Source organism: Nymphalis io, chromosome Z (assembly GCF_905147045.1).
Source record: "Nymphalis io chromosome Z, ilAglIoxx1.1, whole genome shotgun sequence".
NCBI classification, from domain to species: Eukaryota; Metazoa; Arthropoda; class Insecta; order Lepidoptera; family Nymphalidae; genus Nymphalis; species Nymphalis io.
Window position 1 is genome coordinate 16,830,504 of NC_065918.1, and position 13,227 is coordinate 16,843,730.

The 13,227-nt window shown below is 41.9% G+C and overlaps 1 protein-coding gene across 3 annotated transcripts in view; it reads right to left on the bottom strand.

Annotated features, from left to right (window-relative positions):
* LOC126780469 (JNK-interacting protein 3) overlaps positions 1-13,227 on the bottom strand; it is a 32,998-nt gene that overhangs the window by 9,128 nt on the left and 10,643 nt on the right. For all 3 annotated transcript variants that reach the window (XM_050504973.1, XM_050504972.1, XM_050504974.1), the window contains 8 exons: positions 12,761-12,929; positions 6,841-6,980; positions 5,769-5,917; positions 3,969-4,120; positions 3,153-3,341; positions 2,530-2,655; positions 1,958-2,138; positions 996-1,206 (listed from right to left, as the gene is read on the bottom strand). In XM_050504973.1, the coding sequence (XP_050360930.1) occupies positions 996-1,206; positions 1,958-2,138; positions 2,530-2,655; positions 3,153-3,341; positions 3,969-4,120; positions 5,769-5,917; positions 6,841-6,980; positions 12,761-12,929 (1,317 nt within the window). The remainder of the gene's footprint in view (positions 1-995; positions 1,207-1,957; positions 2,139-2,529; positions 2,656-3,152; positions 3,342-3,968; positions 4,121-5,768; positions 5,918-6,840; positions 6,981-12,760; positions 12,930-13,227) is intronic.

The following is a 13,227-nucleotide window of genomic DNA, read 5'->3' on the forward strand; positions in this document are numbered from 1 at the left end:
TCTCAAATACAGGAGATCGAACGACGCATTGGATTAGGGTGGGCTGCTTTTGGAAAGCTCGAAGATACGTTGACATCCAAACTCCCACAATGCCTCAAGACCAAGGTGTTTAACCAATGTGTCGTGCCTACACTCACCTACGGTGCCAAAACATGAACGCTTACTAAGCATAACATGCACATAATAAAAGTGGCACAAAGGGCGATGGAGCGTGCTATGCTAGGCATCTCCCTCGTTGATCGTGTACCAAACGCAGAAATCCGACGAAAGACGAAAGTCGAAGATATTGGGAAGCGTATCACGAGGTTAAAGTGGAGATGGGCTGGACACTTGGCCAGATGAGAAGACGGAAGGTGGACTAAAGTCGTCACGGAGTGGTGGCCTAGAGAAGCAAAAAGGCCAGTGGGCAGACCACCCGCCCGATGGTCAGACGATTTTAGGAAGATGGCGGGTGCTCAATGGATGCGACTAGCACAGAACTGGGAGACCTGGCGCGCCTGTGAGGAGGCCTATGTCCAGCAGTGGATTAATGTGGGCTGAATATGATTATGATGATATTTTTTATTTAATAACGAGTAATATAATTTGTATCATATTACTGTAGATTAATTTTAGTGTTAAAATGTTTAAATTAGGAAGCCAGGTCGTAAATATTACTTTTCTTTTGTTGTGACAGACATCATTGTTATAAGTTTATCATCTAAAACACGCAATGGAACGCAATAAACGATTGAGTTTTTCTAGTTGCTAGGGCTTTGTGCAATCCCATCTGGGTAGATACCAGATATTATACCGCTAAACAGCAGTATTTAGTGTTGTCGCCAGTGTAACTACAAGCAAAAGGGACATAACATCTTCGTTCCCAAGGTTGGTGGCGCATCGGCGAAGTAAGAAATGGTTAATATTTCTTACACCGCCATTGTCTATGACCGGTGGTGACCACTTAATATCTTAAAACCAAAAATAACATAAAAAAGAGTATTGATCCACCTCACCTCGCCAAGCATTTGCTGTAGTTGCCAATAGCAGAGTGTACATAGAGCTCCCCACTTTTAGTTCCAAGCCACATGGTTGCCATAACGGTGGACATCTTGCGATCTCGCATCGTCTCCTCCGCCTGCTTGCCCTCTTCCGTCAGCGCCTCCGATTGCTCCTGCGCGAACGCGTCTACGCCGGGCTCCGGTGAGTTACGAGCTTCCGTTATCGCTGAGAATTTAACAATAATATGAAATAAAAAAGGTAAGATTTAATTATAACCTAGATTTCTGATGGTCTGGCGAGAATCTTATCGTGAATAATACATTAAACCATGCAAGTTATACGTGAGTTCTTTGAAGAATAGTCTGCAGCAATACAAAAAAGCTCATAACATTGCGACAATGTTAAGTCTACGGAGTTTTACCTACATAACATAATAAATTGCCGAAGCCTCTTCTAGTGTGACGATCCATCGAATGCAATCGTGCAAAGTTTAATCAAAAGCATACATTTAGTTTTATTCTTTTACTATAATTATTATTACCTTTGTAAACAAATATAGTTTAAAAATAAAGACTAGTGAAGTTTAGAAAATATTCGTTTTAAGTGCCCTGTAATTTGTGCTCAAATCATTTATTGTGTTTAAATCAAAGCTCTATGGAGGAAGGTGAATTACATTTAATACTATAGTTTCCACCAGTTCATTGAAACATTTACATTTTTTGCGGTTCCGCTTGGGTGGGTCTTCCTCCCGCTAAACATATGGGTTTGCTCCGGATTGAGGGGTGAATGAGCCAATGTTTACGAGGTCAATAGACTCACTTGTATATATAAAGTGTATGTCGGGAGTGTGAGTGCCTGTACTTCTTGTAGGGGTGGCGTCTACGGGAGATGGTGATCACTTATCGTCAATTGGTAAATTTTATAGTCAACTTTGCTAAAATAATATTTTTACATATTAGAATATTTTTTAATTTACCATTAATGGGTGTGGAGGACAATGGCGGACTGTCAGCATTACCGCTCTCAGTTTCCGGTTCAGAGTTCACACTCGGCTCTTTGGCCGCATCGCTGTTCCCTCTCGCTGCAGTCGGTGGTGGCTGCTGTGGTGGCGACTCTGTAGCAGGCGTACTGGGCGGGGTCAGCAGCGTTGCTTGAACCTTTATGAAGATTGATAAGATATTTCGTATTACACACCTCATAAAACTTCTGCCTCGTTAGACTAGTGACAATTATTACACAATATATCATGATTATACTGTTTCTTAAATAACGTCAATCTGTCAAAAACTATAATTTATTGTCTTCCATAATTCAGTTCGTTTCATTACATACCCCTGTAGCATCGCTTAATACTTTCAATATGAAAGTGTCTTTTTGCGCAACATATTTAATAAAATTTCATTTACCATATCTTTAATAGGCTAATACCGACCGACAGTATAATAAAAAACAGAATAAATAAAAAATTAGTTACTAAGTACTTCACTAGGAATTATATAACGACCAGTTTGAACTATGATATGTGTGGTTTAAATGAATGATGCTAACCAGTTTCGTACTGCCGACGACCACTTCCTTTTCCCCGTTTTCGCCTGTTCCGTTGCTGTTATTCGTTACGGTTCCGTTGCTCTGGCTGTCAGTTGAGTCGCTCTTGCCCACGCAGAACAAAGATTGCTACGAATTTTATAGATAAAATTACATAATTACTAATGCCTAAAAAAGCTGATGGTCCCTTGGTTAAAACGCGTAAATCTTAACCTATGATCGTTGGTTTAAATCCGGGCAAGCACCCCTGAATTTTCATGTGCTTAATTTGGGTTTATAATTCATCTTGTGCTTGACAGTGAAGAAAAATATCGTGAGGAAACCTGCATGTGTCTAACTTCACTGAAATTCTGCGACATATGTATTCCACCAATGCGCATTGGAGCAGCGTGGTGGAATAAACCCCAAACCTTTTCCTCAAAAAAAGGACAGGAGACCTTAGCCCCACTGTGGGACATCCACAGGCTGTTACTGTAATCACTAACACTAATACATTAATCGATACCAACTGCGTCTGTGAACTAATATTTTTTATTTAGGACAAATAGTAGTTTAAATAAAGTTGGGCTCAATTACACATAAAAATAAATTACGAGAAATGGTTTAAAAGGACATGTACTAGTTACCGAGTGTCGCTTGGTCTCGGCGTCGTTGTGCGCTTGCGCGTGCGCGGGCGACGCAGGCGGGGCGTCGCGCTCGCGCAGCTCACGGTAGTCGTCGTCAAGCGCTCCGGGTACGGACGCCACGCATAGAATATGCTTGTCGCTCACAGGGAATGACTCGATCACATCCGCCGGGTTGTTCGCGTCGATTATCTGTGAACGAACGATATATAGATATTATTTTTCAACGACTTTAACGATAGCTGGCTGAGTTTCGATTTACTTAAAATTGTTAAGTTTATAGTTTCAAAAAACAGTTAATTAACAGTCAAGATTATAAACACCAATTAGTCCTTGAAATAATATTTCGTAAGCTTCTTATTGAAATCCAAGACGACATTCTTATTGTAGTATCGGCCTATTATGCTTCTTTGGAACAGTATTTGTAGTGTTACTATTAATTATGCGTAAGTGATACTATTACATGAAATCATTTTTTTATAAAAAACTGTTTGACCTTCGCCTGTGTTTTAACCTGTTTCCCTTTCCCTCCCTTTTCACGGACTTTTAAACATCCTCTCGTAACAGATTGAAAAGTAAGTGTCAGTATTTTATATATTTTAATAGTTGCTGCACTACCTAAACGTAGGGCCGACGACTAAAAGTAAATGAAATGTACCCGACGAGCCGTATCAATATCAGTGATCAGGCTAAGCAATATAAAGGCTTACACGTACTAGCCTCATTAATCGAGTATTAGTTTATAATATACTTAAATTCATCTTACAGTGTTTAAGTATTTTGCCTACCGTTGCACTTTTATACAATAAAGATTAATACCATAACGATGCCTTTGTTCTGGGTGTTGGCGCAGATCCAGACGAGAGAAGAGAGCGTGTTTTCGACTGGCGCTTCGGGCGAGCTCGGTAGCTGCTCGTCTCCCTGCTCCACCTCGGGCGAGTTCGAGCCCTGAGCTTTGCTCATTTCGTATGCTACATGACAGACAAGAAATTATCATATACTACACGTATGGTGATTGTACGTATTTATATCAATACACATAAGTAACGCCGACATAGTACAAAGATTTAGGTAAATTATTCAAACATTAGTAAGTCTATCTAAAACCATGAGTTTTTAACATTTAGCATTATGGACCTTTTCACGATTTACGATTGCTTAATTTAAGGCAATCGTAAATTCCAACGTTTGTGGCAGCATTTGCAGCTACTATGTGAGTAAAGACATCACAAGTGAGATGATACTTGCAAAACGTAGGAGAGAACGAATCGATTTTTGGCAAAGTTGGTGGAGAATATTGTATCTGCCCAAAGTTACGTTAACTATCTGGTGCAGCCCTATATTATTTAATTTACACTACATGATAAATTCTACCTTGGGCAAACTTTGCAGTTGGGTCGAAACAACTTCGAAGGGGAAGCACGAAGAAGAGTACAGCTGGGCTGGGCAGCGTATAGAAAACTCGGTCGAGTCTTTTCGCCACGAATACCGCAATGCTTGAAGACAAAAGTCTTCAACGAGTGCGTCTTACCGGTTATGACCTACGGAGCCGAGACGTGGACACTGACAGTGCGTTTGGTCCACCATTTTAAGGTCGCTCAGCGAGCTATGGAGAGGGCTATGCTCGGAGTTTCTCTGAAGGATCGAATCCCAAATGTGGTGATCCGACAGAGAACCAAGGTTATCGATATAGCCCAAAGGATTAGTAAGCTTAAGTGGCAGTGGGCTGGACACATATGTCGCAGAACCGACGACCGTTGGAGTAGACGTGTTCTGGGTCCACTCCAGACCACGCCTTGGCAAACGTAGCGTAGGACGCTCTCCAGCTAGGTGGAGTGACGATATACGCAAGGTGGCTGGCAGCGGTTGGAGATTAAGAGCTGAAAATCGAGCTCAGTGGCGTGCCATTGTAGAGACCTATGTCCAGCAGTGGACGCGAAAAGGGTAACCGTAACCGTAACCGTAACCGTAACAGCCTGTGAATGTCCCACTGCTGGGCTAAAGGCCTCCTCTCCTCTTTTTGAGAAGAAGGTTTGGAGCTTATTCCACCATGCTGCTCCAATGCGGGTTGGTAGAATACACATGTGACAGAATTTCAGTGAAATTAGTAGCGAAAAGGGTGATGATGATAAATTCTACATTCGCTGAAGCTGAATTTCAAGTGTTGCAGGGACCAGCCATTAGCCCTTAGAAGATCCGGCGAAAGAAACTCAGAAACATATTACAATCAACCGATCTACCACATACATACTCGTTATATGATCTGTTATTCTCACATTATAATAGGTACAATAAAAATAAGTCATTTGAATCTTGATACTTTTAAAGTATCAGTGACAAGAGAAAAAACTTATTATAAATAACATTTTGTAAGTAACGTCAGCCGTATCTTTCGACAAGCTTAAAGCAAGTCTCGAGACTATTAAATCCGGGACTTCGAGACTCGAGACGTCCCGGAACCCAAAACATAGTTGATGTGTTGCTATGAACTAAATTAGCGTATGAACACTGTAAGCAGAGAGTGCCAAATAATTTGAAGTGTGCACGAAAAAGTCTGTACTCGGTCGGACGACACAAAATTGTATTGGTTTATCATTATAGTACGGATTTGTTACTGACCTAAGCACATGGCGTCGTGTTTCTTATCTCTGCCATCGTAGAAGACACTGTCGCCCACCATGCAACCGCCGTCCGGCGTGCGACCACCGCCTCGGTCCACACCGGCTGCACACAGCAGCGTCATTTGTGGCTCTGACTCCGCTATCGGCCTGAAATAACGTCGTATACAAGATGTACATTATTCATATTTACGTGTAAATAAAAGTAAATAAGAAATAAAAGTACTTTTCAGTGCTATTCTAATATAACTTATTTTGAATGATTGCCAAAATGACTTACTAATTATGAACAAAATTAATTATATTTTAAAAAACCAGTTTCTCTCATAGGCTACCAACGAACATTAAAAGCAATTGTTTTGCATGAGAATAAGTCACTGGGTAATTATGATTCAACTAACGCATTGTAATAAGCTAAATGTAAAGCCTGTGAATTTCCTACTGCTGGGCTAAGGTCTCCTCCCCTTTATTTGAGGAGAAGATTTTGTAGCTTATTCCATTACGCTGCTCCAATGCGGATTGGTGGAATACACATGTGACAGAATTTCAGAAGCTACATGAGGGAAACGTAACTATTCACCTAGTAACTCGCATGAATATTTCGTCACTGGTATATACACGACACATGGTTTTCCATGAAGTAAGCTTACGAATGCACACTTAGTATTGAAATGGCCACTTATTAATTGACTGATTAATTATGAGAGGACTTTTTGCAAATAATTGATACTATAAATGGCCCGTTGGCCCAGCACGTCGATCTTGTCCTTAAAGCAATTTCTATTTCGGGCAAACGTAACGACGTTATCAAGTGATTATTTATAATTTATCTCGTGAGTGAGTGTGTCAAATACAATTTTGAGTGAATATCTATCCATTCCGAAATATTAAGTTATAAGCTTCAAGCCGTCTCCTTAAAGTAAATAAAGATTTTCCGAGCTAAAACTACTTGTACGCCGATTATTATTGCGCTGTTACATTTTTATCATCCTGATAACAGGTATTACGTTGAGGTGCTAATATAATTTCGTACTTCCTTCGGTCTTTTATAGGGTCTGTGGTTATAAACTCACCTGCAGAACACGGGCACAGGCACGGGTACTCCACCTGATGATAAGGAAAGCGCGCCGCGTTGCGCTTGTCCGCTCTTGCACGGAAGGCTCCAACCGTATGCCTGCGTGCGCCCGTCCTCCTTGCGCACGTGCGCCCGCACCTACACGCACCACGTACGTTCTTTACTTCTACATTACTTTATTACTACTTTACTAAGTCACGATGTATATTTATGTAGATAGAATTATATTGAGTTTATGAGCGTTAATAATTCATTATTTTTTTCTTCTTTAACTATACTACGAGCAGAGGTCAAAAAAGGGTAAACTAATCGAATTATTATTTTTCCTTTTCAATATATTCACCCTTAAGCCTAATGATCTATCTAAATGTTTGTTTATACCCTCAATTTTTTTTCTCTAGGCGTTTAAATTTCCCGACTTCTTCATCATCAAAAAAAAATCTACGAAGTTCTTTTATCAATTTTGGAAACGAATAATAATCCGAGGGAGATAAATCTGAACTATAGAGAGGGTTTATTGTCTTTTTTCCTTAATCGAATCTTTTAATATTTTTTACTAAAGTGGCATACTATCCTATGATATTTAATCCTTTTTCTTTGTAGTCAAAATCTATTAACAAAATTCAATTACCAAAAAACAGTGACCATGATCTTTCTGACCGATTGTGACATCTTAAATTTCTTAGGGCATGAGGCGCCATTTTTCTGCCACTGCAGAAACTTCTGTTATAATATATTTTTTTTTTATATTTTCCGGGAGAGCAAATGACTCTACTCCACCTGATGGTAAGTGGTAGTAGAGTCCAAACGCGACGACGGCCAGTACAGAAGGGAAAAACGTTCTGCACTAGCCGCCTTCGCCTTGCCGGCCCGCAAGATGCCTCTTCACGCCTCGTTTGAAGGAACCCGGATTGTAAGAGGAGGGGAACACGTGAGCTGGTAAGGAATTCCATTTTTTGGAAGTGCGACAAAGAAAGGAGTTGCCAAATTTCTTTGTTCGCGATGGAATTGATGTCACAGTTAGGCGGTGACATCGAGAACCAGCTCGCGTGGACTTAAGAAGGAAGGGGGAAGCAGGAATTAGAGAGAATAATTCCTCAGAGCACTCGCCGTGATACAGTCGATAGAAAGCGCTCAGTGCTGCTATTTCACGACGCAATTGTAAAGGTTCAAGGGTGTTTGTGACCTTTACGTCGCCAATAATGCGTACGGCACGTCGCTGCAACCGGTCCAAGGCCTCAAGTAGGTACTTAGCGGAGCCATCCCAAAGGTGCGAGCAATATTCCACGCAAAACCGTACCTGTGTTTTGTACAGCAGGCACAGTTGTTGTGGCGTGAAAAAGCGCCGCACCTTGTTCAGAACTCCGAGTTTCCGTGAAGCTGTTTTTATAACAGCCTCGATGTAATCCCTTGGACTAAGGTCGCAGCGAACGTCAATCCCCAGCATGGCGATTTTGCTTTGCATCACCAGCGGAGTACCACAGAGGGAGGGAAGAGGGGAAAATGTTGACTTTTTCGCCGTGAGAGCGCATACCTGTGTTTTCTTGGCATTAAACTCAACAAGATTATCAGAGCCCCATTTGACGATGAGCTCTAACGTCCTATCGAGTTCGATGACAAGATCCTTCCGCCTCTCCTCAATTTCCGCTCGCCCAGCCATTGCGCGTCCGTGGTATCCACCATGCACTGTACTATCGTCTGCATAGCAATGTATGTTCCCAAGAGAGAGCATATCATTGATATGCAAAAGAAAGTGTGGGAGATAGCACAGATCCCTAGGGGACCCCAGCATTCACTACATAGAATTGTGAAGCGCAACCATTAACTAAAACACGAAGGCTACGCTTGTGTAGGAAGCTGGCAATCCAGGTGCATAGCTGAGCAGGCAGACCATATGCCGGCAGCTTGGAGAGAAGACTTCTGTGCCAGACCCTGTCGAAAGCCTTGGAGATATCGAGGCTGACAGCCAACGATTCTCCATGCTTGTCGATAGCTTCACCCCAGAGGTGTGTTACGTACTCTAGAAGATCACCTGTGGACCGTTTTGGTCGAAACCCGTACTGACGATCATTAATTAAACAGTGATCTTCTAGGTAATGGATCAGTTGGTTGTTTAAAATCCGTTCCATCACCTTACAAAGTACTGAGGTGATAGCTATTGGCCGATAAATTGCCGGGTCAGACCGATCCCCTTTTATGGGAACCGCTTGGGTTGGCAGAAATTGTTTTGCACAGACTTGGTCAGACGCCAGAAGCTACGGGAGCCCCTAGGATGCGAAACAAGGTCATGACCAATCTGTACAATGCGCTGTGCATCCGCTCTCGTGTATGCCTTTCTACAGGACTTGGAATTTTTATTATAGTTTGCTTGCAGTGAGTCAATGTTAGATGTCCGCTAATGCAGCCGTTGATCCACTTGCGATATGCCGCCTGCTTAGATGATACAGCATCGGCACATTCACGAGTGAACCAACGGTTACGCGTACTCCTACTGACGAGATCTGAGCTAGGAATGTAGTATTCCATTCCTAACATGATCTCGTCAGCAACAGCAGCGGCACCAGCTGTCGGGTCATTCCCACTGAAGCAACGTTCCTTCCAAGGGACCGACGCATATTAATCGCGCATACCGTCCCAATCCGCCGACTTATAGTGCCAAACGCGACGTTTGCATACCGCTAGTGGCGGCAGCTTGGCCTGTGGCACTCTGGTAGATATATAAGGCTGTGATCCGAAGAGCCAAGAGGAGCCTGAACCACAACCTGATATTCTACCGGGTGAGAAGTCAGCAGAAGGTCCAGTAGAGAAGGTGCTTGCCCATCAATGTCTGGGATCCTGGTGGGCTGATCAACCAGTTGGGTCAAGTCATGTGTGAGAGCAAAAGCATGAGCAGTCCTTCCAGCATGGTCAGTTTTGAGGGATTTCAACCATGATTCGTGGTGAGCATTAAAATCCCCCAAAAACACCAATGCCGCGTTAGGAAATTGCTCTTGCGCAGCATCTGCCACCCGACTAAGATGGTCAAACAATCGGCTTGTCTCCAAGTCACCATTGTGGGATCTGTAGAGGCACACGTAGACTCGGCTCTGACGAACCAGGTCCACACGTACCACCAACATGGAGAAGGAGGGGTCCTCCAAGCAGCACAGTCGGTGACAGCAAACATCCGTTCTGACGAACAAGCATACTCCGGCTTTCGCTTTGAAGGATTCTTCAAGCGTGTAGCCGGGATAATTAAGGTAGCTGGTATCGGCAGGACGGAGTATTTGTGTCTCCGTGAGAAACAACATTGCTGGCCGTGCTGTCTCGAGATGGTGGTGGACAGCGTTGAGGTTAGTGTGGAGTCCTCGGATGTTAGAGAACTCGACCTCAAACAGCGAGGGTATGGTGGGGGTGTGCACCGCTGTACGACCGTTATTTCTGTATTGTTGCGCCATTTGGGAAAAATAAAATGGAAAAGAGACGTGAAGCGAGCGATGTATTGCAACGATAGGGATGGGCAAAGTGTGGAGGCGTGTTTCCCCAAGTGGTTGCTAAAAGGAAAAATACACTGACCCGCCGGACGGAAGGGCCCCGAACCCCCCCGGAAGTGGCCGCCGGGACCCCACCTACCGGTCACCAACCGGCACGACGGTCCACCCCGAGATTATGCGTGGCCTGGTGGGGCAGCCTCACGAGCTGGTTAGGCACGCTCGGGCCCCTGTACTATGCCACGGGCGGCCAGCGGAACAGCCGTTTCTTAGGGTCTCCCTGTCCGGCAGGTCAATACAGTTTCCCCCGGCATTGGTTCAACAGCCGTCTCCATTGGACCAAAACCATCGCGGCAATACTCGCTCGGGCTATGGCTGTACGCTGGCTGACCTCGAAACGCGGCTGCAAGCCACTTCACGAGTTTTTCACCATGCTGTGGTAACAAGCCAGGCGGATGTTTAACATCCTACCACCAGGATATAGTGATGAAACCATATGCGGTACATAATTTCGTCCTTGTTCTAGCTACAGCGCTGCTGTTTCTGAACCGCTAAGAGCATTCTCAGCTCCATTCTTGTGCTTTACCTTACCTTTACCTTAGACATGCCAAGATGGTCGTGACGGATATTCAAAATAATTGTGGACTATACTCCGACCATTACTGCAAGTAGTTTATTCTATATCGAGCATCTTCAAGAATAAAGTTAGGACTATTTCGATGATGTCTGCGGAGGTGGCCACGTTCGGCGAGCCCGGGCACTGGCTTGGTTGAGTAAACCAGGCTACTTATAAAGCATTGTTTTTCAAAGTAACAGTCCACTTAAACAGATGACATTTCACCCAAAATAATAAAAGGTTTTTCCTTGCTCTCTACAACGGTACGAAACTCGATGTTATCCATGTTTAGCGATTTTTTCCCGATTGAACTGCTAATGTAGTGATAACTAAAATGTTAATCATTCTATTTATCTAAAATTTGGTATTTATACCTGAAGAATAGGTAAAAAGTTATCCCCACCCCGTTCTAACCCTTTCATTCCGCGGACTTTATGACCTCCTCTCGTTTGATTTTTTTATTTGGTCCTTCAACAATGTGTACACTGGTTAAAATAATATATAATACAGCATGCACAAAAAGAAAACAACATCTTAACTTAATATACAAATTCTTATATTTAAAACCATATTGCTAACTAATTTTCGATAAGACAAGAAAGCTAGCTCTTCCGGTGCTTACCGAAAACTAGGACGTCATATGGTACAAAAACCCCTACATATGAAGCAGCACGACTTTACAATAAACATATAAAAAAAGTACACATAAAAATGGGTAACTACTAAAGACGAATATGAATGTTATAAAACCATAAATGTGTTTTCTCATGTAAGCGATTTATGTTTTTTTAGAATAAATGTCTATAAATATAAAACTACTGAAAAAAAAAGATAAAATAATGTTAATGTTTATATATATATATATATATATATATATATATATATATATATATATATATATATATATATATATATATATATATATATATATATATATATATATATATATCACAGACGAGTATAATTAATATAATAATAACACGTAAACGAAGTATAAAACATCCACGAATATCATTAGTAGTAAAGTAGTAGTAACAGCCTGTAAATGTCCCACTGCTGGGCTAAGGCCTCCTCCCTATTTGAGGAGAAGGTTTGGAGCTTATTCCACCACGCTGCTCCAATGCGGGTTGGTGGAATACACATGTGTCAGAATTTCGATGAAATTAGACACATGCAGGTTTCCTCACGATGTTTTCCTTCACCAAAAACCACGAGATGAATTATAAACAGAAATTAAGCACATGAAAATTCAGCGAATATCATTAAAAAACTTAAATCAATCAAAACTATTTTTCGGAGATTCGTCATCAGCGTTCAACTGAAATGAAGAAAAAAAGGACAAGGGATTAGGTGAGGAGAAGGAGAAACCAAAATAAACAAAAAAATAAATAATAAGATAATCATGATAGTATAATCCGATCAAAAAAAACTCAGACCTTGAGATGACATGACTAAATGATAATTTAACTAGCGGAAGTAAAACTACTAAATAATTCAGCATTGATTTCTTTGTTATTTCCACACATGATGCTTATTATTTATTTCGATAGGTAAAAAATGTAAGTAAAATTAAACTTTTGATAATAAACTTTATAATGAAACTAAAATAGTTGAAGTTCATTATTTATTTTATAACCATCCTAGCTTGAGGTGCTATAAATCAAATAGTCAATCCGAATGGTAGTCATTAATGGAGGTTTTGAAGTAAAATTAAATGGAATGACTGTCGTGAAGTATATTAAAATTGTTTGTAGTAGATAATTTAGTAGAACTCTTGGAATATGTATATCAAAGGTATTATCGTATTTGTGTCATGTCTGTTGATGTTGTACCTGTCGGAACTGGTCGCAGCGTGCATGATCATGCCGGCGGTGGTGGTGGTCGGAGAGCTGCGTCTCGAGAAAGTCAGCCTGCGTGCGCGAGTGTCGCAGAGGGGGCTGAGGCGCTGCGACCGCACGCAACTGCGGCGTCGATAGCGGACGCTGAGGTCGCTCCGACGTACTGACGACAAACAAAACATATTTTTAAAATAAAGTTATTGTTCAAATGGCTTTTGAATTAGAACACAGTAAAAAACGGCAACCCATCTTAATTTTCGGTAACGCCCAGCCAATATAGGTTATTGGCTGGGCGTTTTCTACCAAACGGCTAGATGAGGTGCTTATATGCTAGGGCATATAAGCACCTCATCTAGCCGTTTGGTGGTGGGGAACAAACTCAACAAAAGCATTTTCTAGGAGGCAGGATCGAACCTGCAGCTTTCACACCACGAGGTGAAATTACAGCTTCAAAACATTCA